The sequence below is a fragment of the Tachyglossus aculeatus genome, chromosome 7 (genome assembly GCF_015852505.1).
Source record: "Tachyglossus aculeatus isolate mTacAcu1 chromosome 7, mTacAcu1.pri, whole genome shotgun sequence".
Classification (NCBI taxonomy): domain Eukaryota; kingdom Metazoa; phylum Chordata; class Mammalia; order Monotremata; family Tachyglossidae; genus Tachyglossus; species Tachyglossus aculeatus.
Genome location: NC_052072.1, coordinates 20304747 through 20328739, shown reverse-complemented (window position 1 = coordinate 20328739; position 23993 = coordinate 20304747). Strand labels below are relative to the sequence as shown.

Here is a 23993-nt window from a genome sequence, read left to right as displayed (position 1 = left end):
GAAGGCTGGTGCAGTAGTCCAGACGGGATAGGATGAGAGCTTGAATGAGCAGGGTAGCGGTGTGGATGGAGAGGAAAGGGCGCATCTTGGCAATGTTGCGGAGCTGAGAACGGCAGGTTTTGGTGACGGCTTGGAAGTGAGGGGTGAATGAGAGAGCGGAGTCGTGGATGACACCAAGGTTGTGGGCTTATGGGACGGGAAAGATGGTAGTGCCGTCAACAGAGATGGGAAAGTCAGGGAGAGGGCAAAGTTTGGGAGGGAAGACAAGGAGTTCAGTCTTCGACATGTTGAGCTTTAGGTGGTGGGCAGACATCCAGATGGAGATGTCCTGAACGCAGGAGGAGACGCGAGCCTGGAGGGAGGGGGAGAGAGCAGGGGCAGAGATGTAGATCTGGGTGTCATCAGCGTAGAGATGATAGTTGAAGCCGTGGGAGCGAATGAGGTCACCAAGGGAGTGCGTGTAGATCGAGAACAGAAGGGGACCAAGCACTGAACCTTGGGGAACCCCCACAGTAAGGGGATGGGAGGGGGAGCAGGAGCCTGCAAAAGAGACTGAGAATGAACGACCGGAGAGATGAGGAGAACCAGGAGAGGACGGAGTCTGTGAAGCCAAGGTCAGATAGCGTGTTGAGGAGAAGGGGGTGGTCCACAGTGTCGAAGGCAGCTGAGAGGTCGAGGAGGATTAGGACAGAGTAGGAGCCGTTGGATTTGGCAAGCAGGAGGTCATTGGTGACCTTTGAGAGCGCAGTTTCCGTGGAATGTAGGGGACGGAAGCCAGACTGGAGGGGGGTCGAGGAGAGAGTTGGTGTTGAGGAATTCGAGGCAGCGCGTGTAGACGACTCGCTCAAGGAGTTTGGAAAGGAGACCGTCCCTACCCAACAACGGGCCCACAGTCTATGCCATCATTATTATTATTATTATAACGGGCACGGCTGGCTGGGGGGAGGAGGGGGCCCGGGGCAGGTGAGGGGGGCGGGATCACTGGGCCAGGTGCGGTGGCGTCTTCCGCAGTCCCCTCCCTCCCCAAGCAGGGCCCTCCCACCCGGCGAAAATGAAAGCTGGGGGCGGGGCCCCTCGCCTTGCACTGCATCGCAGCGTATCGCACTGCCTCGCATCGCAGTGCACCGCAGGGCACTGCCCACTGCACCGCAGGGCACTGCCCGGCGGGGCTCGGCCATGGAGCTGAGCCGCCGCTTCCGAGAGAGCCTCCGGCTGAAGAGCCGCCGCAGGGGTCAGTGCCGGGGTTGGGCTGGGCGCAGGGGCCAGGGGGCAGGGGGCACAGGGAGGAGGAGGAGGAGGAGGAGGAGGAAGGGGCAGGGTCCTCGGGTCACCAGCTCCGAGCCCCCGCCTCCCCGGAGCTCGCCAGGGCACCGAAGAGGGCAGGGAGCTGCCCAGTCCACGGACCCTCCGCCCAACCGTCCCTTCCTTCCCCCCTCCTAGCTTCCCCCTTCCCCCACCAGGCTCTTGACCGTCTCTCACTCTTTCTTTCTGCCCATCTTTCGCCCCTCTCTGGCTCTCCCTGCCCATGTCTGGCTCTCCCTGCCCATGTCTGGCTCTTTCTGCCCATATCTGACTCTCTCTGGCCGTGTCTGACTCTCTCTGCCCATATCTGACTCTCTCTGGCCATAACTGACTCTCTCTGGCCATGTCTGACTTTCTCTTCCCCTCTCTGCCCCTGTCTGTCCCTGTCTGCTCCTCTCTGCCCCTCTCTGCCCCTCTCTGCCCCTGTCTGTCCCTCTCTGTCCCTCTCTGCCCCTGTCTGGCCCTATTTGCCCCTCTCTGCCCCTGTCTGCCCCTGTCTGGCCCTGTCTCCTCTTCTCTGTCCCTCTCTGCCCCTGTCTGGCTCTGTCTGCTCCTCCCTGTCCCTCTCTGCCCCTGTCTGGCCCTGTCTGCTCTTCTCTGGCCCTGTCTGCTCCTCCCTGTCCCTCTCTGCCCCTCCCTGTCCCCCTCTGCCCCTCCCTGTCCCCCTCTGCCCCTGTCTGGCCCCCTCTGCCCCTGTCTGGCCCTCTCTGCCCCTTTCTGGCCCTCTCTGCCCCTGTCTGGCCCTCTCTGCCCCTCTCTGTTCCTCTCTGGCCCTGTCTGCTCCTCTCTGGCCCTGTCTGCCCCTCTCTGCCCCTGTCTGGCCCTGTCTGCCCCTCTCTGTTCCTCTCTGGCCCTGTCTGCTCCTCTCTGGCCCTGTCTGCCCCTCTCTGCCCCTGTCTGGCCCTGTCTGCCCCTCTCTGCCCCTGTCTGGCCTTGCCTGCCCCTCTCTGTCCCTCTCTGCCCCCATCTGTCCCTCTCTGCCCCCATCTGTCCCTCTCTGCCCCTGCCTGGCCCTCTCTGCCCCTTTCATCTGGCCCTCTCTGCCCATCTCTGACCCTGTCTGCATGTCTGACTCTCTCTGCGTGGCTGCCTCCAGACTGTAAGCTCTTGTGGGCAGGAAATGTGTCTGTTATATTGTGTTGTTCTCTCCCAAGCTCTTAGTACTGTGCCTTGCACAAAGTAAGTGATCAATAAATATGCCTGATTGCCTTTCTTTGCGTGACTCTCGGCCTGCCTATTTCTGGTCTTACGTGCATATCTGTAATTCTTACGTACATGTCTGTAATTTTTATTTACATATCCGCAATCCTTATTTACATAGCTGTAATTTATTTGTATTGCTGTCTATCTCTCCCCCTCTAGACTGTATGCTCATTGTGGGCAGGGCATGTGTTTGCTTATTGTTGTATTGTACGCTCCTAAGCATTAGTACAGTGCTCTTCACAGAGTAAGCACTTAATAAATATGATCGAACGAATGAATGGATGGTTCTCTCTCTCTCTGTCCATCTTTATCATTCTATAGTAACAACAATTATGCTATTTGTTAGTGGTTACTGTTTGTCTTCCTGTCACCCATTCTCTGTCTCATTCTGCCTCTCTCGCTGTCAGCCCCTTTTTTGCTCAGAGAGCTCCAACATGCGTTTTGCACTTGTCTCCTCTGTTGGGATTCCTCCTGCCTGCTTTGGCTGGTAGAGAGAGAAAGGTGAGACAACCAGAGGAGAAACAGACCAGAGCAGACTGAGGGATTAAGGAACCGATCTCAGGAAACCAGGCCCTTGGGTGGGGAGTAGGGTGACTGTACCCTGTCCTGACTTTGCCCAGTCCTGGCCGTGTGCGGGGATGGTGCCCGGGCCAAGCTGAGCCCGGTTCAGGCTGCCTCCAGCGTGGGATTGAGTCCCATTCAGGCTATGCAGTGTAGGGGAAGGCCAGTGTGACGTGGTGGCCCAAGCTGAGGTCCCTTTGTCCCCAGGTGTGGCTGGGAGGGCCTTTGCCAGCAGCTAGTGGGCAGAGCAGCCGGTCTTACCTGTCGGAGGTGTGGAGGCTGGCTTCCTGCCCAGAGGAATGGAGCTGTGTGCCCTCCTTCCTCCTTTGACCTCCTTCTTCGCTTTCACCCCTCACCCAGGTTCCCACTTCCTGCCGGGCTGTGGCCTGTCCCAGGCCTTCAGCCAAATGAGTGTCGGAGCCGGCGCTGGGGGTTGGGGCAGAGTCTTGCCCTTGAGGTGGAAAATGTGCCCCAAGTAGGAGGGGCCTTGCTAGAGAGTGGTGGGGAGAGATGCCTTCAAGAGACAGCGCATGGGCTCCCTCACCTGAACATTTGTCACTTACCTTCTCTGTGACCCAGCGCCATGACGTAGTGGATAGAGCAGCCGCCTGGGACTCAGAAGGTCATGGGTTCTTATCCCGGCTCCACCACGTATCTGCTGTGTGACCTTGGGCAAGTCACCCTACTTCTCTGTGCCTCAGTTCTCTCATGTAAAATGGGGATTGAGACTGTGAACACGATATGGGACAGGGACTGTGTCCAACCTGATTTGCTTGTATCCAGCCCAGCGCTTAGTTTAGTGCCTGGTACATAGTAAGTGCTTAACAAATACCGCAATTATTATTATTGTTATTACTTCTCTGCTTACCTTAGACTGGGAACCCCATGTGGTCCTGCTGTGGGAAGAGAATGTGTCTGTTTATTGTTATATTGTACTCTCCCAATCACTTAATACAAATACTGATGGCATCTATTAAGTGCTTTCTATGTGCAAAGCACTGTTCTAAATGCTGGGGAGGTTACAAGGTGATCAGGTTGTCCCACAGGGGGATCACAGTCTCAATCCCCATTTTACAGATGAGGTAACTGAGGCACAGAAAAGTTAAGTGACATGCCCAAAGTCACACAGCTGACAATTGGCGGAGCCGGGATTTGAACCCCTGACCTCTGACTCCAAAGCCCGTACTCTTTCCACTGAGCCACGCTGAGTGCTCAATAAACACGATGGAGTGAATGAATGCAGGAATGTGGACAGGTCCGATCTACTTATATTGTATCCATCCTGATGCTTAGTATAGTGTTTGGCACAGAGGAAATGCTTCACCAATGCCCTAATTATTATTAATTGGACAGAGCTCTAATCAGAGCAGAGGCGGAATGTATGCAATGCGTGCTATGCGTCACAGCCTTGCCTGGGTTTTGCCAGGCCTCCAGGCCTCAGGGTGGCTCTTGCTAAGTCAGGGGGCAGGGCAGTGGCTCTTTCCCCGCCTCCCCGCCTGCCCCCAACCCCAACCCTTCCCCTGCTCAGAGCTGAGACTTCTGGCTTCAGTCTCTCCAGGCTTCAGCCGGTGAGTGAGGGAAGGAGGGAGGAGTAGAGGGAATGATCCGCTTGGTTAAGGGGGATGGGTGGGCATAGGGGGCAAACCTTTTAGAGCCCCCAGCCCGAGCAGTGCCTGTGTGAACGGGGATCTGGGAGGGGGCCCCGATGATTCTAGAATAGGGGGTGGAGGGAGGGGTCCCCCCCAGAGAAAGGCTCTAGGTTTGGGATTTCATAACATGACATTACACGTGCCCATGCAGCACATCCTAGCAAAATCCTGTTAGCTGGTCTCCCCACCTCTGGGCAGCCAGAGGTCCGAAGCCGGCCGTCCAACGTTAGTGCCCGGGGGCCCAGGGGGTGACAGCGGGCAGCCGAGGAGCCGGCTCTTGCTCCTGGGCTCGGTTGAAACCAAATTGGTGGGGCCTGATCCCAGGGCTGTCGTCAGGTCTGGGGTCAGGCTCCGACCACGTTCCCCAGCCGAGCCTTTCTCTTCCCACCCGTTTCATCCAGGGGCAGGTCAGGTTGGGGCAGTCCCAGTGCCCTCTGTCTTCCTCGGGCCCTTTCCTCTGTCCCACTCTCATTCGGGTTGGGGGCTCCTCTCCAAGTCCCTCGCCCTTGACCCCGGCAGCGTGGACACATCGCTTACTCTGGATTCAGTAAGGACCCCGAGAGGGAACAGGGAGGGGAAATTGAGGCCGCCCTCAAGCTGGCTCCGTTTTGTGGGCACATTCAGTTCTGCCTTTGGGTCCCCCCACTGCCCCTCCCCACACTGAGCCTGGCTTATTCCTCCTTCTCCCGGGGTGGAGGGTTGGAGTGGAAGAGGGAGCCATTAGGGAGGCCCAAGTTTTCTGGGTGGGAAGGAAGGAGCTTTGGGGGTGCTCAATTTTTCTTCAGGGTTTTGGGGTCTGACCTAATTTTGCCATTTCCAAGGACCTGATTGGGGCTCCATGGGAATTATCAGTTCCTTAATTCCACCCCATGAGAGACCCCTGCCCGGTTTCACCTGCCCTGGAAGAGGTGGTCCTGGGAGGAGTAGGAGATCCAAGCCACCATCGTGCCAATAGACCTCTCTGCGATCCCGAGGTGCTACCACTCTTGGGAGTGAGCCTCTCCCCCAGCTGGCCCGTGGAGGTCCGCCTGAGGGGTCAAGGGTCACGAGCATCCGAGCGGGTAGCAGGAGTAGCTGAGGCTAGAGTGTGCGGCGGGCTGTGGACTGAACCGGCCAAGGCCCTGACCCCGGCCCCAGCCCCCGGCCGGTCAGGTCTCTGTGGAACCTGCGGGGCTCGGGCTCCTCTGGCAGGGGGCCAAGAGAATTCCAGGCAGGCTCTGGCCAGCAGCGGAGCCGAGGAGGGAAGCGGCCGGAGGCAGGGAGGAAATCCCCAAACTCAGGAGCTCCGGCCCGAGTGAGGCAAACATGAAGTCCACGTGACAGAGAGGAACGCCAAGGCACAGAGCTGGAGGCAGGGCAGAAGGACCCAAACCTGCTGAGCTGGGGAAACCGCAGGGGAGCGTTGAGGGTAGCTCAGGAAGAGAGAGCAAGGAAGAGCGTGAGAGAGAATGCTAACTGGGACCCTGCAGGGATCCTGGTGCCTTCCCACCCGCAGGAGGAGGCAGGACTAGAAAGGTGCGTCCGAGAAACGGGGGCACGGGCTCACTTGGTTGAATACTTGTCATTTACCTTCTCTGTGACCCAGCGGCATGGTATAGTGGATAGAGCAGGGGCCTGGGACTCAGAAGGTCACGGGTTCTAATCCTGACTCCGCCACTTGTCTGATGTGTGACCTTGGGCAAGTCACTTCATTTGTCGGTGCCTCAGTGCCCTCAGTGGCGAAATGGGGATTGAGACTGTGAGCCCCACGTGGGACAGGGACTGTCTCCAACCTGATTAGCTTGTATCTACCCCAGCGCTTAGAATAGTGCATGGCTCATAGCAAGCGCTTAACAAATACCCTAACTGTTATTATTACCCTGAAAGATAACCAGAAGGGTCTCCTGGCTAGGGGAAGGGGGGGGACACCCCCACCCCCACCCTGGACAGAGAACGGCAATCCATCTGTGGCTTTGCTTTCGTCAGGCTGAGGACCCTGGGGCCTGTGTGGAGTAGCAGCTGGGCCTTGGGCTCTGGCTCAGGACACTGAAATCCTGGAAGATACAGGGAGGAATGAGCTCTGGGCTTTTTTATTTTATTTTTTTTAACTAAAGAAACAAGATTGTGGAGTCCGGATGCCAGCCAACACCTCAGCCCAGCCCCCACTCTGCAGCAATACCTCAACATCCCCCGGGCCAGAAGAAGCTCTCCCCCTCCCCCCGCCAGCTCCTGTAAACTGGCTAAATTAGGGCACTCTTTGGAGCGGTGGAGTCTCGAGATTTGGCTGGCCTGGGCCCCGAGACTCCTTGGGGGTCAGAGTGGCGACCCCAGATGATCCCTCTCAACCTCCGGGCCTCGCTGCCTCCGGGGTTCGGTTATGTCCTCGGGCTGCTGCCGGGGCCTGGGTGGGGACCGGTCTGTCCCTCTGTTCCCAAGCTCTGGGTTGCCCCGGTCAGTCCCTGCACGGCCCTTGTCTCAGGTGTCGGGAGGACGTAGCACACCCGTGAGGCTGGCGGGCCTGGCTGCGGCCGGCTCCGAGGACGCCAGATGCCGAAGAAGATGGACGGACGGACAATCAGACGAGTGTTCAGGCTCTTCCGGTCTCGGGCAGGTCTGGATAGTTCTGCTCTTCCAGCCGACCCGAGGCTTAGCGGACTTTGCTCCCTTCTTCCCCCACGTCATTCTTGGCTACCCCGTCCCTCCCCGGCTCTGGCCTGCTCTCCCTGCCTGGATGTCTAAGACTGTCTATGTAGGTACTGGGGGGGCACCGTCGCTGAGTGAACTGAGGGGTTGGGGGGGGGCCCATTCCCCCGCACCCTGATTTTGGATTGGTATTGGGCCTCCTTGCTCTCCACTAGCCTTTCTGCTGCTCCTAGCATTGCTCTCTCTAACTATGCCGGACCCCAGGTAGCCCATCAGCCACGGCCCTGAAGCTGGGGGGTTACTCTAAGTGGAGGGGCGGCTAGCTTTCCATGTGCTTCGGGCTTCTCTGCCTCTCTGAACTAACATATGGATGGAGGGGGTCTTCCCGCCTCTGCCCAGCTGTGCCCATCCCTGTTCCCCCATCTCCCAAGAGGTGGGCAGGGCTGCCAAGGGGATTCTCACCAGCTTCTGGTTCTTGGCTTCAGAAACCCCTTCGGAGGCCACCAGAGATGCCAAGAGGGAGCTGGAGCAGGGGCCGGGAGAACGCCCACATTACACCTACACCGGGGGTCCGCACTTTTTCGAATACCTGGTGGTGGTCTCACTGAAGAAAAGGCGCTCCGAAGACTGCTATGAGCCTACCATCACCTACCAGTTCCCCAAGGTGAGGAGCGCCATGGTGGGCTTTCTCTGCCCGTCCCGGTGGGGGCTGGGAGGAGGATGAGAGAAGGGGCCAGTCAATCTTATCTCCTAAGGCAGAGCCCCGGGGTCCCATCGGCTCAAATCCGGGATTCCTTGCCCACCCACTGCTCCCCTGGCTTCTCCGTGGCTTTTCTGCCCCAATCCAGTAGCAGTAATAACAAGAGTATTTAGTGCTCACTGTGTGCAAAGCACAGTACTTAGCACTGGGAAAGCAGCGTGGCTCAGTGGAAAGAGCATGGGCTTTGGAGTCAGAGGTCATGGGTTCAAACCCCGGCTCCGCCAATTGTCAGCTGTGTGACTTTGGACAAGTCACTTAACTTCTCTGGGCCTCAGTTACCTCATCTGTAAAATGGGCATTAAGATTGTGAGCCCCCCGTGGGACAACCCGATCACCTTGTAACCTCCCCAGTGCTTAGAACAGAGCTTTGCACATAGTAAGTGCTTAATAAATGCCATTATTATTATTATTATTATTAAATACATAGAGGATTTATAGGCACAGGTCCTACACGCAAAGGGCTTCATTCATTCATATTTATTAAGTGCTTACTGTGTGCAGAGCACTGTACTAAGTGCTTGGGAAAGAACAATACAACAGTAGACAGAGACAATCCCTGCCCACAACATGCTCGCAGTCTAGAGGAGGGAAGACAGACTTCAATACAAATAAATAAAATTACAGCTATATGCATAAGTGCTGTAAGGCTGGTGGGCAGTGGGGTGGGAAGAGCAAAATGGAGGGAGTCAGGGCGACGCAGAAGGGAGTGGGAGATGAGGAAAAGTGTGGCTTAGTCTGGGAAGGCCTCTTGGAGAAGATGTGCCTTCAGTAAAACTTTGATGTGGGGAAGAGTGATTTGTCTGGAGGATTTGAAGAGGGAGGGCGAGGGGCATGGGTCAGTGGTGAGGCAGGCGATATGGAGACATAGTGAGAAGGTTAGCGCTAGAGGAACCAAGTGTGAGGGCTGGGTTGCAGAGGAGAGAAGTGAGGTAGGAGGGGGCAAGGTGATGGACTGCTTCAAAGCCAATGGTGAGGAGTTTTTGTTTGGAATGGGTGGCCAGCATGTCCCTGACCCCAGGACCCCTCCTAACCCCGACTTCTCCCGGCACTAGTCAGGACTTCTGGCAGCCCTTGTCCGGTGGCCCACCCTCCTCTTTCAGCTTCAGCGGCTCAGAGATAGTATTTCAAGCACTTAGTTCAGTGCTCTGCACATAATAATAATAATAATAATAATAATAATAATAATAATGGCATTTATTAAGCACTTACTATGTGCAAAGAATTGTTCTAAGTGCTGGGGAGTTTACAAGGTGATCTGGTTGTCCCACATGGGGCTCACGGTCTTCATCCCCATTTTACAGATGAGGTAACTGAGGCCCAGAGAAGTTAAGTGACTTGCCCAAAGTCACACAGCTGACAAGTGGTGGAGCCGGGATTTGAACCCATGACCTCTGACTCCAAAGCCCGTGCCCTTTCCACTGAGCCACACTGCTTCTCTGCAGCTGCTCTGCACGTAATAATCACTCAATAAATAGCACTGATGATGATGATGGGGAGCCCATGGTCTTCAGCCAGACTGACTGGTGTCTCCCAAGTACCAGTCCTCTCCCCTTGGAGCCATGTGACACCCCCAGGCTGGGAAGGCAGCAGGGCCCAGTGAGCCCAGAAGTAGATTGTTGTCGCAGGGTAGAACTGGGCCCGAGGAAGCTCTGATGCTGGGCCCTGGCTGGGAGGTGGGCAGGATCGATCAATCAGTCGATCAGTGGTAATACTAATAATAATAATTATGGCATTTGTTAAATGCTTACTATGTGCCAGGTGCTGTGGAAATAAGCAAATCGGGTTGGACACAGTCCCCATCCTATGTGGGGCTCACAGTATTTATGGAACATTTACTGTGTGCAGAGCATTGTACTAGATGCTTGGGAGAGAGCAATGTAACAGAGTTGGTAATCAGTCAGTTGTATTTACTAAGCACTTACTGTGAACAGAGCACTGTAATGAGCCCTTGGGAGAGTACATTATAACAATATATCGGATACATTCCCTGCCCAGAGGAGCTTGCTGTCTAGAGGGGAAGACAGAAATTAATAGAAATTAAAAAAAATTACAGATGTCGACATGAGTGCTGTGAGGCTGGGAGAGGAGATGAGTAAAGGGAGCACATCAAGGTGATGCAGAAGGAAGAGGGAGAAGAGGAAAGGAGGGCTTAATCAGGGAAAGCCTCTTGGAGGAGCTGTGTCTTTAATAAGACTCTGAATGCGGGGAGAGTAATTATAGACATGTTCCCTGCCCACAAGGAGCTTACAAGTCTAGGTGGGGTTGTGGGGTCGGCAGCTGAGTCTGGGGGGTCAGGGTCCCTGTGTCCACCATGGGGCCACCCAGCCACCGAGTGCCCCTCCGGTCACCTGCTCTGGCCTGCCCTTCCCCCCACCCTGCAGCGGGAGAACATGCTCCGGGGCCAATTGGAGGAGGAGGAGCGACTACTTGGTGCCATCCCCTTGTTCTGCTTTCCTGACGGCAACGACTGGGCTCCTGTCACCAAATTCCCCAGGTACTGCCCTCCTTGCCACTGGAGAAGGCCCTGACCCTGGGCCCCTCACTGAATTCCCCAGGTACCACCCTCCTTGCCCCTGGGGAAGGCTCTGACACTGGGTCCCCTCACTGAATTCCCCAGGTACCACCGTCCTTGCCCCTGGAGAAGGCTCTGACACTGGGCTCCCTCACCGAATTCCCCAGGTACCGCCCTCCTTGCCCCTGGAGAAGGCTCTGACACTGGGCCCCCTCACCAAATACCCCAGTTCTGCCCCCACTCATCCCTGGAGCAGGCTCTGACTCTGGGCCCCATCACTGGATACCCCAGGTTGCATTCTCTTCACCCCTGGAACATGCTCTGACCCTGGGCCCCCTGACCGGATATCCCACATAATGCCCCCAATCATTCCTGGAGCAGCCTCTGATCCTGGGCCCCCTCACCGAATACCCCGGGTACTGTCCCCACTCATCCCTGGAGCAGGCTCTGATCCTGGGCCCCCTCACCGAATACCCTGGGTACTGTCCCCACTCATCCCTGGAGCAGGCTCTGATCCTGGGCCCCCTCACTGAATACCCCGGGTACTGTCCCCACTCATCCCTGGAGCAGGCTCTGACCTGGAGCCCCCTCACTGGATAGCCCAGATACCATCCTCTTCGCCCCTGGAGCAGGCTCTGACCCTGTGCCCCTTCTCCAGATACCCCGGATACTGCCCTCCTCACCCTTAACCTTAACCTTGGGCTCTCCCTCTTTACTCCCCCAGACTAGGCATTCTGTGACCATCTTGTCCAATTATGTATGTGGCTCCCCTGGGCCTAGATTTTTCAAGACCGGGTGAACCCGCTACAAGATGAACCCTGTTGTGTTGGACCTGAGGGCTCCCTGATCTCAGTCACTCATTCATTCATTCATTCAATCATATTTATTGAGCGCTTACTGTGTGCAGAGCACTGAACTAAGCACTTGGGAAGTACAGTTCAGCAACAAATAGAGACAATCCCTGCCCACAACGGGCTCACATCATCATCATCATCAATCGTATTTATTGAGCGCTTACTATGTGCAGAGCACTGTACTAAGCGCTTGGGAAGTACAAATTGGCAACATATAGAGGCAGTCCCTACCCAACAGTGGGCTCACAGTCTAAAAGGGGGAGACAGAGAACAAAACCAAACATACTAACAAAATAAAATAAATAGAATAGATATGTACAAGTTAAATAGAGTAATAAATATGTACAAACATATATACATATATACAGGGGCTGTGGGGAAGGGAAGGAGGTAAGATGGGGGGGATGGAGAGGGGGACGGGGGGAGAGGAAGGAAGAGGCTCAGTCTGGGAAGACAGGAAGGGGAGAGGAAGGGGCTCACAGTCTAGAAGAGGGGGAGGCAGACATCAAAACAAATAAATAGGCACCAGTAGCATCATTATAAATATGTAGAATTATAGTTATATATACATCATTAATAAAAGTAAGTAGAATTATAATTATAAATATGGACATGTATACAAGAGTGCTGTGGGGCGGGGAGGGAGTTAGAGCAAAGGGAGTCAGAGCGATGCGGTGGGGGAGCAGAGAAAAAGGGGGGCTTAGTCTGGGAAGATCTCCTGGAAGAGGTGAGCTTTTAGTAGAGCTGTGAGGGGAGGAAGTGTGAGTCGGGCCCTCTGTGTCAGATATCTCAGGTTAGGAGGGAGGTCAGGGTGCAGCCCCTGGTGATTTCCCCAATGCCACCACACTGCTGAGACTACCAGTTCCCAGCAGCCTGTGGGTGTAACCACAAGTCAGAAGCAGTGTGGCCTAGTGAGTAGAGCCCAGACCTGGGAGTGAAAAGAACATAGGTTGCAATTCCGGCTCTCCCACTCATCTGTTGTGTGACCTTGGGGAAGTCACTTAACTTCTCTGGACCTCAATTCCCTTACCTGTAAAATAGATATTAAGACTGTGAACCCTCTATAGGACAGGGACTGTGTCCAACCGGATTATCTTGTATCTTCCCTAGCACTTAGAACAGTGCCTGACACATAGTAAGCTGTGAGCCCGCTGTTGGGTAGGGACGGTCTCTATATGTTGCCAAATTGTACTTCCCAAGCGCTTAGTACAGTGCTCTACACACAGTAAGCGCTCAATAAATGCAATTGAATAGTAAGCGCTTAACATATCAACATTCTTCTTCTTATTATTCCTCTTCCTCCTTCTCTGGAAGTGAACATATAGTTGTTTGTTTTATGGTATTTGTTAAGCACTTACTGTGTGTCAAGCACCATTCCAAGCATTGGGGTAGATACAAGTTTACCAGTTTGGACACAATCCCTGTCCCACATGGGCCTCACATGGGGAGTAGGATTTAATCCCCATTTTACATTTGAAGAAACTGAGGCACAGAGAAGTTAAGTGACTTGCCCAAGGTCGCACAGCCGGCAACTGGTAGAGCCGGGATCAGTCCTGCTGGGGGCCTGAGCTGGCACTGGAGCAGGCCCTGCCCAATGTCCATTTCCCAAGGACACTGCCAGGGAGACCCAGCTGGGGCAGCCTGGAAGGGGGCCGAGGCGAGATCTGCCTTAGCTCCTCGGGGAGATCATCATCATCATCATCATCAATCGTATTTATTGAGCGCTTACCATGTGCAGAGCACTGTACTAAGCGCTTGGGAGATGCTCGTGGGCACTACACCAAACTCAGCTCTGAGGTCTACAACTTGGGGCAAGGCCCTGGGGTGAAGGCAGGGTCTCTAGAGAGTAGAGCCCGGGGTCCAGGGATATGATGGCCAGTGACTCTGGGGCCTGGCCAGCCAGGGGGTCTCAGGTGGGGCTCAGAAGTCCCTGTCGAGGAAGGGCATCCCAGGCCCCACCTCATTCATTCAATCGTATTTATCAAGCGCTTACTTTGTGAGGAGCCCTGTACTAAGCGCTTGGGCTCCTCTCCCTTCTTTGCCCACTCCCCACATGGAGAGTTTGTAGAGGAAACATTTTCTGCTCTTTTCAGTGAAACGTTTTCCTTCGTTCTGACCAACGTGGACGGGAGCCGGAAGATCGGATACTGCAGGCGGCTTCTGGTACTGACCCAACCCGAGTGGGACCTCCCGGCCTGCCCCTCTCCTGCATCTGTTCCACCCTGAGCTGAGCGATGGTGGGGGTGCGGGCGGAGAGCAGAGGGAAAGCCAGGCAGGGGTCTTTTGGGAGGGTCTGACCGGGCAGGGCCCTGGGCCTGGACTTGACCCCAGGTCCAAGGCCGTGAGGAAGATGAGGCTGTGGGGAATCGCACCCTCAGTCAAAACTCAGAAGCCGGAACCGAACCCGGAAAGTTCCCACAAAAACCCTCTTTTCCTCTTCTTCCACTCCCTTCTGTCGCCCTGACTTGCTCCCTTTGTTCATCCCCCCTCCCAACCCCACAACACTTATGTTCGTATCTGCAAGTTATTTATTTATATTAATGTCTGCCTCCCTCCCTAGACTATAAGATCATTGTGGGCAGGGAATATGTTTTTTTACTGTTTTACTGTACTCTTCCAAGAGCTTAGTACAGTACCCTGCACTCAGTAAGTACAATAGACTTCCTGACTCCTCCCTCCACAGCTGCCCAACTCCTCTACAACCTGGCCACGCTGGTCTCGGGTAGAACTACAGCCCTCGGAGAAGCAGCGTGGTGTACTGGATAGACCTAGGAGTCAGAAGGTCATGGGTTCCAATCCCGTCTCTGCCAATTGTCTGTTGTGTGGCCCTGGACAAGTCACTTCATTTCTTTGTGCCTCGTCTTTAAAATGGGGATTAAAACCATGAGCCCTATGTAGGACAGAGACCGTGTCCACCCAATTTGCTTGTATCCACCCCAGCGCTTAGTTCAATGTCCGGCACATAGTAGGCGCTTAACAAATGTCATAATTACTAATTATTATCTGGTGGCAGGGAGGTAGCTCAGTGTCCTCCTCATTAGGGAAACCCAGTCTTTCCGTCTGTCCCAGTTGGTCGGTCAATCAATCAATCAGTCCTATTTATTGAGTGGTTACTGTGTGCAGGGAACCGTACCAAGCACTTGGGAGAGTACAACACAACAATATAACAGACATATTTCTTGCCCACAGTGAGCTTACAATCTAGAGGGGTAGACAAACATTAATTTAAATAAATCAGGGATATGGACATGCGTTGAGGGGGAGTGGGCAGTGAAAAAAGGGAGGAAGTCAGGGTAACGCAGGAGAGACTGGGAAGAGAGGAAATGAGAACATAGGGAAGGCTTCTGGATGGGGATGTGCCTTCAATAAGGCTTTGAGCTCGGGGCGGGGGTGGTGGCCATGTAACTCCCATCAGGAGTTTATCCCTGGAGGGCTGGGATTTGGACTTCCAGGGTCCGATCGTGGTTCTGCTCCGACTGCTGGTGTCATCCGGTCATGTTTCTCCCTGCCGGCTCTCTCAGGGCAGCAGGTGAGGGGTCGGCATTCCAAAGGAAAAACTGTCAGTATTGCTCATCATGTTCCCTCTTCTGGTCACTGACCTAACTCAAGAGCTCTTTCTAAGTGTGTGTGCATGTGGGGGACTTTCCGCCCTCTGCCCCACCTCTTCCTCAGGCGGGGACCCCGTAGGTACCCTCTACCCCACCCCCACAGCCCCAGCCAGTTGTCTGCAGGGGTGGCAGAGGACACTCTGAGCTTTCCCATCTTTCTTCTAGCCGGCCGGCCGGGAACCTCGACTCCCAGAGGTTTACTGTATCATCAGCTGCATGGGCTGCTTCGGTTTATTCTCCAAGGTAGGATCAGCGGGGCTGGGCTGGGCTGGACTCTCTCTTGGGGGCCTCTAACCGATGGGAGAGCCTGCTCTCTGGGCTCTAGTCGGCTGCCAGTTTTCCCCAGGCATGCAGGGAGAAGATTTCAGCTCATCCAAAATAAATCCCTGTTCTCCCTTCCCTTCAGACTGTGAGCCCCATGTCAGGCGGGGATGGTGTCCCACCTGATTATCTTGTATCTTCCTGGGCCTCGGAGCCGAAAGGACCTGGGTTCTAATCTCAGCCTCGCCACTTGTCTGCTGTGTGCCCTTGGGCAAGTCGCTTAACTTCTCTGTGCCTCAATTACCTCAACTGTAAAATGGGGATTAAGACTGGGAGCCCTACTTGGGACAGGCCTGTGTCCAACCAAATTTGTTTGTATCTACCCTAGCACTTAGTTCAGTGCCTAGCACATAGTAAGTGCTTAACAAATACCACAATTATTATTGCTGCAGTGCTTAGTACAGGGCTTGGCACAGAGTAAGTGCTTAAAAAATTCCACAAGTTATTATTATAACTATTATTGTTGTCAGGGTCATTATCATCATGCCCTGCAGACATAGTGGGGATTCTGGAGGGCTAGAGGGGAGGAGCCTCTGAAGTTGCCCGATCATGGGGCTGTAGCAGCTGAATTCTCTTGTCGTTGGATATCCCTGGCAGGAAAACCAGGTTCAAAATGACAGTAAGTAAGGATGGTATTTATTAAGCACTTACTATGACCCAAACACTGGAATCAATACACATGATCAGATTAGACACAGTCCCTGTCCCACATGGGTTTCACAGTATAAAAGGGAGGGAGAGTAGGTATCGAATCCCCATTTTATAAATACGGAAACTGAGGCCCAAAGAAGATAAGTGACCTGTCCAAAGTCACCCAGCATGAAAATGGTGGAGCCATGACTGAAACCCAGGACTCTAAATCCCAGACCCATGCTCTTTCCAGGTGGCCACAGTTCCTCTTTTTACTTTTATGGTATTCGTTACTCGCTTTCTGTGTGCCAGGCACTATACTAAGCACTGGGGTGGATACAAGCAAATCGGTTTGGAAACAGTCTCTGTCCCACATGGGGTTCATAGTATGAATCCCCATTTTACAGTTGAGGGAACTGAGGCGCATGGAACTGAAGTGACTTGGCCAAGGTGACACAGCAGACAAGTGGCGGAGGCGGGATCAGAAGCCAGGTTCTCTATCCACTAGGCCACACGGCTTCACTCTTCCTCTTTGGGAGATGGACTAGGGTCTTACGCCCCAGCTACCCAGAGCCTCTGGGCAGATCTCTTTCCAAGGTCCGACCTCCCAGAGAGCTCCGGGTCCCCGGCCCGGCCTGACCCGACTTGTCCCCGGACAGATCCTGGATGAGGTGGAGAAACGGCGGCAGATCGCAATGGCCGTCATCTACCCGTTCATGCAAGGCCTGCGGGAGGCGGCGTTTCCTGCCCCGGGGAAGACGGTCACCCTCAAGAGCTTCATCCCGGACTCGGGGACCGAGGTGCTCGCGGGCCCCTGCCCACGCCCTTCCTCCCATCCCATCCCACCCCACCCCGCCCATCTGCTGTGAAGCTTCAGCTCCTCTCACTTCCCTTCCATCTTGGTGCATTCAGCTGCCTCGCAGGGTTGGAGAAACTGAGGCACAGAGTGTCAGCGGCTGGAAGTGGCTTCGAGTGCTGCAGCTCACGTGGCCCTCCTCTCCGATCTGGGGTCCTGGCAGAGACAAGGGTCCTATAAACTGCTCTGCCTCCTCTTTGTCAATGCCCCCTGCTCTTCTCTAGCCACTGAGCAAGCTCCTGGCCCCCACCCTGGCTCGCCTGGCCCAAGTCTGGGCTGTTTGCTTGACCAGACCCTCTGGGGTCCTGCTGCTGCCTCCTCCTCCCCCTTCCCCCATTTGCCTTCTCCCATCTTTAGGGGTCCGACCGTCACACCTTGGCACTCCGGGGTCTTCTCTGGCCCGGGGCTCCCTGTCCGAGCCCCCTGCAAAGCCTGGGCCCGAGGTCCCCCTCCCACCTGCTGGGCCCAGACCCCAGCTGTGGCTCGGTGGGGGAGCAGGGTGCTAGCCAGAGGGCCTGCTTGCCTGCTCCCCTCTCTCCTCCTGGAAATCAGCCGTCCTCTCACGGTAGCAAGGTTTGGGCCTTGGGGGTCATGCCTCCCGAGGGCTCACGCTGGGTCTCACTCCCGTTGGCCTCTCCCCACAGTTCATCGAACTCACGCGGCCTCTGGACTCTCGCCTGGAGCACGTGGATCTGCGCTCCCTGCTGAACTGCCTGTCCCCCTCCCAGATCCTGCACATCTTCGCCTCCGCCGTACTGGAGAGGAGGATCATCTTCCTGGCCGAGGACCTCAGGTAAGGGGGCAGAGCAGACTCTGGGTTCTCCCCTGCCACCGACGGGGGCTGGGTCCAACCCCATTTGCTTATATCAATCAATCAATCAATTGTATTTATTGAGCACTTACTGTGTGCAGAGCACTGTACTAAGCGCTTGGGAAGTACAAGTTGGCAACAACTGGTACTTATATCTACCCAACACTTAGTACAGTAGTAAGCGCTTAACAAATAGTAATAATTATTGATATCATTATTAACCTCCCCCGACCCAGCCGCCTGCCAGGGCTTCAGGGGGCTTGTTTCAATCAATCAATCAATCAATCAATCAAACATATTTATTGAGCACTTACTGTGTGCAGAGCACTGTACTAAGCGCTTGGGAAGTACAAGTTGGCAACATATAGAGACAGTCCCTACCCAACAGTGGGCTCACAGTCTAGAAAGTGGGCTCACATCTAGAATTGTGTCCAACCCAATTTACTTGAATCCACCCCAGTGCTTAGTACAGTGCCTGACAAATAGTAAGCTCTTAACTACCACAATTATTATTCTTATTATAATGCTTATAAGAATTATAATTCTTATGCTTAGAGAAGGAGCGTGGCTCAGTGGACAGAGCCCGGGCTTTGGAGTCAGAGGTCATGTGTTCAAATCCTGGCTCCGCCACTTGTCAGCTGTGTGACTTTGGGCAAGTCACTTCACTTCTCTGGGCCTCAGTTCCCTCTTCTGTAAAATGGGGATTAAGACTGTGAGCCCCCCCGTGGGATAACCTGATCACCTTGTAACCTCCCCAGTGCTTAGAACAGTGCTTTGCACATAGTAAGCACTTAACAAATGCCATCATTATTATTATTATTACATGACAGAACCCTGGCTTCCTGTTACTTCCTCAGGGAAGGAGGAGGCAGGTTGGATGGACGGTCAAGGAGGGAGCCCTCAGAGCAGTCCTGGGGACTGGAAGACCAGAAGGCAAGGGAGACGGAGTCCTTAGTCCAGAGGAAGGGGCTTACCCATCCTGTAGTTTATTTTAGCGTCTGTCTACCCCAAGCTAGACTGTAAGGTCCTTGAGGCATTCTCCCAAGCACTTAGTTTAGTGATTTGCACATAGTAAGTGCTCAATGACTGCCCAGTGGTTGGTTGAGAAGGTGGAGAACAGAGCTTTTGACCTGTATGCCCCCATTTTGTGCCTTCCTTGGGACGAGGGACCTGTGACACCTGGCAACTGCAGGTTCCAAGTCCGCACCGTACTTGCTTGAGAGTAGTTGTGTGTATGTGGCTTTCCCACATGTTACCCCTGCACACTCCATGTTTGTACCCTTCATGTCTGTGTCTCTGTGCCCCAGGGACACCTGGGTTTGTACTGCTCTGCCTCACCACACGCCCTGGTGCGAAGCTGAATAGTTTCAGTTCTACTTAGTGTAGTCTCTGTGGGGCCACTAGCAGTTCATGGTAGAAATAGAACTTATTGAGCATCTACTGGGAGGAATGCACTGAGCTTTTGGGCAAGTACAACACAAAGAAGTGTCGTGATTTCCCCATCCACAAAGAGCTTACACTCCGTGTCTGTGAGGCCCTGCGGGGAATCTGGGGGAAACGCAGGGCCTGAGAGTGGCAGAGACCAGATTGACCACGAGAAGGGAACTAGGTTTGGACTCAAACACGTGCTAAGTTCACTGGGACCCAGACCACCACCTGACCCCTGACCCCAGGAAGAACTCAAACCCCATAATAATAATTATTATTATGGCATTTATTAAGCACTTACTATGTGCAAAGCACTGTTCTAAGTGCTGGGGAGGTTACGAGGTGATCAGATTGTCCCACGGGGGGCTCACAGTCTTCAGCCCCATTTTTCAGATGAGGTAACTGAGGCACAGAGCCGTTAAGTGACTTGCCCAAAGCCACACAACTGACAAGTGGAGGAGCTAGGATTTGAACCCATGACCTCTGATCCAAAGCTCGTGCTCTGTCCATCAGGAACCCCAGGACTGCACTTGGGGGGCAGGGGGGTGGCGGTGGGCAGTCCTCAGAGTGCCAGTTCCAGGCCGCTGATCCCAGGGTGTCCCCCAAAACACTCGTAGTTTTGTGGGAGGGGCGGTCCGAGGCCTCCCCGCTGGAGGAAAATATGCTGAATTCTGTGATCCACCTTATCGCCTGGGGGCCAAAAGTAGGTCAGCGACTTGGAAAACTGCTTTTTCCTTCCTCCTCCTCCCCTTCTCCTCCTCTTCTCTTCCCCTTCCCCCAGCCCGAGGACGGGAATCGAGGCGCGGGGGAGGAGAGAGAGTGGGGATTCCTGGTAGTGTTGGTGCCTGCTCCAGGATCTCCCCGCCTTTTCTTTGGAAGTTGCAGGAGTTGGAAAGTCCAAGGGGAAGCCAGGGTCTCACTGATTCCGCGGGGGCTGTGACGAGGCCGTGGGCCCCCCGGGGCTCTTGGCTCCTCGGACACGGGTGAGGCAGTGAGGCACTAACCAGGCTTCCTGCTGACCCCGAGGCCCACTTTCCTTCCCGTCCCATCCGGGGCTCCTGGATCCTTCCTCACAGCTGGAGCCAGCTGGGCCGGGAGCCCGGAGGGCAGGAGAGGAAAGGGGACGGGAAAAGAAGGGGTTTCCCAGCTGGAAGCTCAGTTTCATTTTTCTAGGCTTAGGAAACTGTGGGAGGGAGCACCAAGAAATTACACTGCATTTTCTGCTCTGTTCACCTGGGAGGCTGGACCAGGGCTGGGGGTCTAAGGGGATTGAGACCCCCAGAGGAGCCTCCTCCTCCTTTTCCTCTTCCTTCTCCGAGGGCTCTCCTCAGAGCAGAGCCCTTGATGGGATCCCAAGCTCCGTGAGGTACCAACCCAGTTCTCCCAGTTCAGGGTGGTGCCCCCACCAGAGGGGCAAAGAATGGGTCCTGTGGGGAGAGGGGACCATGGGAGCCCACCCCCTCATCACCAACTCTGGGATTAGGCCAAGCCACCCGGTGAGGGAAAAAAAAGGAGCAGGCAGAGCTCCCAGCAAGCCCTCCTTCCCTCAGCTGGCTGCCTGGACACCCCCCAGTTCACTCCCAAACTGTCCCAATTCTGGGAGGACCCTGAGACTCCTGAGCACTGCCACTGCCCCCCACTGAGCCCAGGGGCACCCAGGTCCTGCTAGCCAGGGGCCAGGGCACAGTGAGCTGATCGTGAGCCGGGACAGCCCCTGAGCCCTGGGCTTTGCGGACCCCGGGGACTTTCAGGCTGACCAGTCTTGTGGGGGGTTCTGACCTTTCCAGAGTCATAAGCCCAGGCTCTGCCCATCATTTCTGGCATTATTCATTCAATCGTATTTATTGAGCGCTTACTGTGTGCAGAGCACTGTACTAAAGCGCTTATCCCGCACCCTCCGCTCCTCTGCCACTAGTCTCCTCACCGTGCCTCGTTCTCGCATGTCCCACCGTCGACCCCCGGCCCACGTCATCCCCCGGACCCGGAATGCCCTCCCTCTGCCCATCCGCCAAGCTAGCTCTCTTCCTCCCTTCAAGGCCCTACTGAGAGCTCACCTCCTCTAGGAGGCCTTCCTAGACCGAACCCCTTCCTTCCTCTCCCCCTCATCCCCCTCTCCATCCCCCTCATCTTACCTCCTTCCCTTCCCCACAGCACCTGTATATATGTATATATGTTTGTACATATTTATTACTCTATTTATTTATTTTACTTGTACATATCTATTCTATTTATTTCATTTTGTTAGTATGTTTGGTTTTGTTCTCTGTCTCCCCCTTTTAGACTGTGAGCCCACTGTTGGGTAGGGACTGTCTCTATATGTTGCCAACTTGTACTTCCCAAGCGCTTAGTACAGTGCTCTGCACACAGTAAGTGCTCAATAAATATGATTGATTGATTGATTGATCCCCAACCCCTGCCACCTTTTGGCGCTCATGCCTGCTTTCCCTCCCGAGTTCATTCCTGTTCCCAGTCTGACAGCGGCAGGTCCCCCGGGGCTCTATCCCACACCGCCCTCCTGTCATCCTGGCTCTCTGACCCAAACTGCTGGCATGCACACAAGCTCTCCCACTGTGGCACACTGTGTCATACACACAAACTCTCCTACTGACACAGGCTGGTGCACAGTCACGCCCACAAACTCATCCAGTCACACACAGTCACACACAATTTCATGTGGCCTAGTGGATAAAAATAATACTAATAATGATGGCATTTGTTAGGCACTTACTATGTGCGAAGCACTGTTCTAAGCACGGGGGGCGGGATACAAGGTGATCAGGTTGTCCCACGTGGGTTCACAGTCTTCATCCCCACTTGACAGATGAGGGAACGGAGGCACAGAGAAGTGAAGTGACTTGTCCAAAGTCACACAGCTGACAAATGGCGAAGTCCGGGATCAGAACCCATGACCTCTGACTCCCAAGCCCGGGGCTCTGTCCACTGAGCCATGCTGCTAGAACACAGACCTGGGAATCAGGAAGAACTGTGTTCTAAATCGGCTCCGCTACTTGTCTGCTATGTGATCTTGGGCAACTCACATAATTTTTCTGTGCCTCAGTTACCCCATCTGTGAAATGGGGATTAAGACTGTGAGCCCCATGTGGGACATGGACTGTGCCCAACCTAATTGGCTTGCATCTTCCCCAGTGCTTAGAATAGTGCCTGGCAAATAGTGAGCACTTAACAAATACCAAAAAAAGAACCAAAGAAGCAAAAAAAACCCCACTGTCACAGACAAACATGCACACTGAAATAGCCCTTAGGAGTGCTACTGCACACACAAACTCTCCCACAGTCACACACCAGTACACTGCAATGTGTCGCCTCAACCCCATAGCACTTATATACATGTTTTGTTTTGTTGTCTGTCTCCCCCTTCTAGACTGTGAGCCCGTTGCTGGGTAGGGACCGTCTCTATATGTTGCCGACTTGTACTTCCCAAGCGCTTAGTACAGTGCTCTGCACACAGTAAGCGCTCAATAAATACGATTGAATGAATGAATGACTGTTTAAATCATATTTTATAAATTATGTATTCATGTGAATGTCTCTAAGAGGTGAACTCATTATGGACAGGGAAGATACCCCCTAATTCCACTGAATTGTATTTTCCCAAGCTCTCAGTACAGTGCTGTGCACGAAGTGCTCAGTAAATACCATTGATTGATTGTAGCTTGCACACAGATATGTTGTGCTGTCTCTCTCTCTCTCTCTCTCATGGGAAGCAGCATGGCCTAGTGGCAAGAGCATGGTCTCTTGAGAGTCAGCGGTCATGAGTTCTAATCCTGGCTCAGCCACTTGTCTGCTCTATGACGTTGGGCAAATCACTTAACTTCTCCATGCCTCAGTTACCCCATCTGTAAAATGGGGATTAAGAGCCTGCGCCTCATGTGGAACAGGGACTGTGTCCAACCAGACTACCGTGTACTTACCCCAGTGCTTAGAACAATGCTTGGCACATAGTAACCGCCAGCAGCGTGGCTCAGTGGAAAGAACCTGGGTTTAGGAGACAGAGGTTGTGGGTTCTAATCCCGACTCTGCCAATTGTCGGCTGTGTGACCTTGGGCAAGTCACTTAATTTCTCTGAGCCTCAGTTCCCTCATCTGTAAAATGGGGATTAAGACTATGAGCCCCACATGGGACAACCTGATCACCTTGTATCCCCCCAGCACTTAGAACAGTGCTTCACACATAGTAAGCGCTTAACAAATGCCATCCTCAAAAATCTCCAGTGGCTGCCTGTCAACCTACGCATCAGGCAAAAACTCCTCACTCTCGGCTTCAAGGCTGTCCATCAACTCGCCCCGTCCTACCTCACCTCCCTTCTCTCCTTGTCCAGCCCAGCCCTCACCCTCCGCTCCTCTGCTACCGCTAATCTCCTCACTGGGCCTCATTCTCTCCCGTCCCGCCATCGACCCCCTGCCCCCTGGCCTGGAATGCCCTCCTTCCTCACATCCGCCAAACTAGCTCTCTTCCTCCCTTCAAAGCCCAACTGAGAGCTCACCTCCTCCAAGAGGCCTTCCCAGACTGAGCCCTCTTTTTCCTCTCCTCCTCCCCATCCCCCCCACCCTACCTCCTTCCCCTCCCCACAGCACCTGTATATATGTTTGTACAGATTTATTACTCTACTTATTTTACTTGTACATATTTACTATTCTATTTATTTTGTTAATGATGTGCATCTAGCTTTACTTGTATTTCTTCTGACGACTTGACACCTGTCCACATGTTTTGTTTTGTTGTCTGTCTCCCCCTTCTAGACCGTGAGCCCGTTGTTAGGTAGGGACCGTCTCTTTATGTTGCCAACTTGTGCTTCCCAAGCGCTTAGTACAGTGCTCTGCACACAGTAAGCGCTCAATAAATACAATTGAATGAA

General features: G+C 54.1%; 1 protein-coding gene across 4 annotated transcripts in view; it reads left to right on the top strand.

Annotated features, from left to right (window-relative positions):
• Window positions 1-1137: 1137 nt before the first annotated feature.
• DENND2D (DENN domain containing 2D) overlaps window positions 1138-23993 on the top strand; it is a 35894-nt gene continuing 13038 nt past the window's right edge. Inside the window, exons 1-8 of one of the 4 annotated variants that reach the window (XM_038749130.1) lie at window positions 6193-6230; window positions 7174-7305; window positions 7823-8001; window positions 10479-10591; window positions 13557-13626; window positions 15237-15314; window positions 16682-16822; window positions 17523-17671. In XM_038749130.1, coding sequence (XP_038605058.1) covers window positions 7242-7305; window positions 7823-8001; window positions 10479-10591; window positions 13557-13626; window positions 15237-15314; window positions 16682-16822; window positions 17523-17671 — 794 coding nt within the window. In that variant the 5' untranslated portion in view covers window positions 6193-6230; window positions 7174-7241. Of the gene's footprint in view, window positions 1232-6192; window positions 6231-7129; window positions 7306-7707; window positions 8002-10478; window positions 10592-13556; window positions 13627-15236; window positions 15315-16681; window positions 16823-17522; window positions 17672-23993 lie in introns of those variants that run through there. The other 3 variants (XM_038749132.1, XM_038749131.1, XM_038749128.1) reach the window with 3 other exon arrangements.